Here is a 1020-nt window from a genome sequence, read left to right as displayed (position 1 = left end):
CATTATCATTATTATCATTATTATTATTGTTATTATTTTTATTATTATTATTACCTTATCAAATAATTGTCTTCCGGATTGGTTAGTTTGTCTTATCATTGCTGTTCTAAGATGTGTATGAATGTTGTGTGTGTGTGTGTGTGTGTGTGTGTGTGTGTGTGTGTGTGTGTGTGTGTGTGTGTGTGTGTATGAATGTTGTGTGTGTGTATGTGTGTATATGAATGTTGTGTGTGTCTTTGTGTATGAATGTTGTGTGAGCGTGTGTATGTATGTATGTGTGTGTGTGTACGTGTGTGTGGGTGACGATAGGTGGCTTAAAGTTTTCAGGTTTCTTCCACTAATTACCTTGCTTCTGGCAGCAATCCCCGGAAAACCCTTCTTTACAGAAACATGCTCCATCTCTTAGACTTCCACCATTAAAACAGCCGGGATGTGGGCACGATCTCGTTCTCCTGAGGGAAGATGAACATGTACCGCCACATTGCTCAGTAGTAATTCGGTGGCGAGAGCTTGCCTGTGTTCCTGATACGCCACAAGGAGTTGTACAACCGCTCCATTCTGACCAGTAGCTTAGTTCACAGTCGACTGCCTTACTCCCATAGCACTGCCGAGTTTCGAAAAGGTTGTCAGGGCATGCTGTTCCACCACAAGAAGGCTGCGATACTATCATTCTTGATCGACTTTGAGAGCCTCGCTCTCCACATCGGTCTGCAGTACAAAAACTCCAGTGCGACCAAGACATGACATCGCAGTTTTGTGCTGTACATCGACGACGACGACGACGCCTCGACCAAGCGTCGCAGTCAGAAGTGAAAAAAAACCACAGCAGCAGCATTATCAAAATGAAAATCTTTACCGAAAACATCGTTGGTGTACGCTATGGAACTGCCGTTTACAGCTAAGTGTCGCAAACACGGATATAAACGAGCCCAATACTGAGTAAACAGGACTCTGTATCAGTGCCCGTGCGATATATACAAGGAGTTCATTCTCATACCGCAACTGTTTGACAAGTGATAT

General features: G+C 43.6%; 1 protein-coding gene across 1 annotated transcript; it reads right to left on the bottom strand.

Moving 5' to 3' along the window:
* Positions 1-258: 258 nt before the first annotated feature.
* LOC148718485 (spondin-1-like) lies at positions 259-1020 on the bottom strand. Its single transcript, XM_088741660.1, has one exon. The coding sequence runs from the start codon at positions 863-865 to the stop codon at positions 338-340; it is 528 nt and encodes a 175-aa protein (XP_088597786.1). The 5' UTR covers positions 866-1020; the 3' UTR covers positions 259-337.

This window comes from Stylophora pistillata, chromosome 12, assembly GCF_964205215.1.
Source record: "Stylophora pistillata chromosome 12, jaStyPist1.2, whole genome shotgun sequence".
NCBI lineage: Eukaryota > Metazoa > Cnidaria > Anthozoa > Scleractinia > Pocilloporidae > Stylophora > Stylophora pistillata.
This window is presented reverse-complemented; position numbering and strand designations above follow the sequence as displayed.

Coding starts and splice junctions, on each gene's coding strand:
- LOC148718485 (XM_088741660.1), bottom strand. CDS start 865: ATGTTTTCGGTAAAGATTTTCATTTTGATAATGCTGCTGCTGTGGTTT.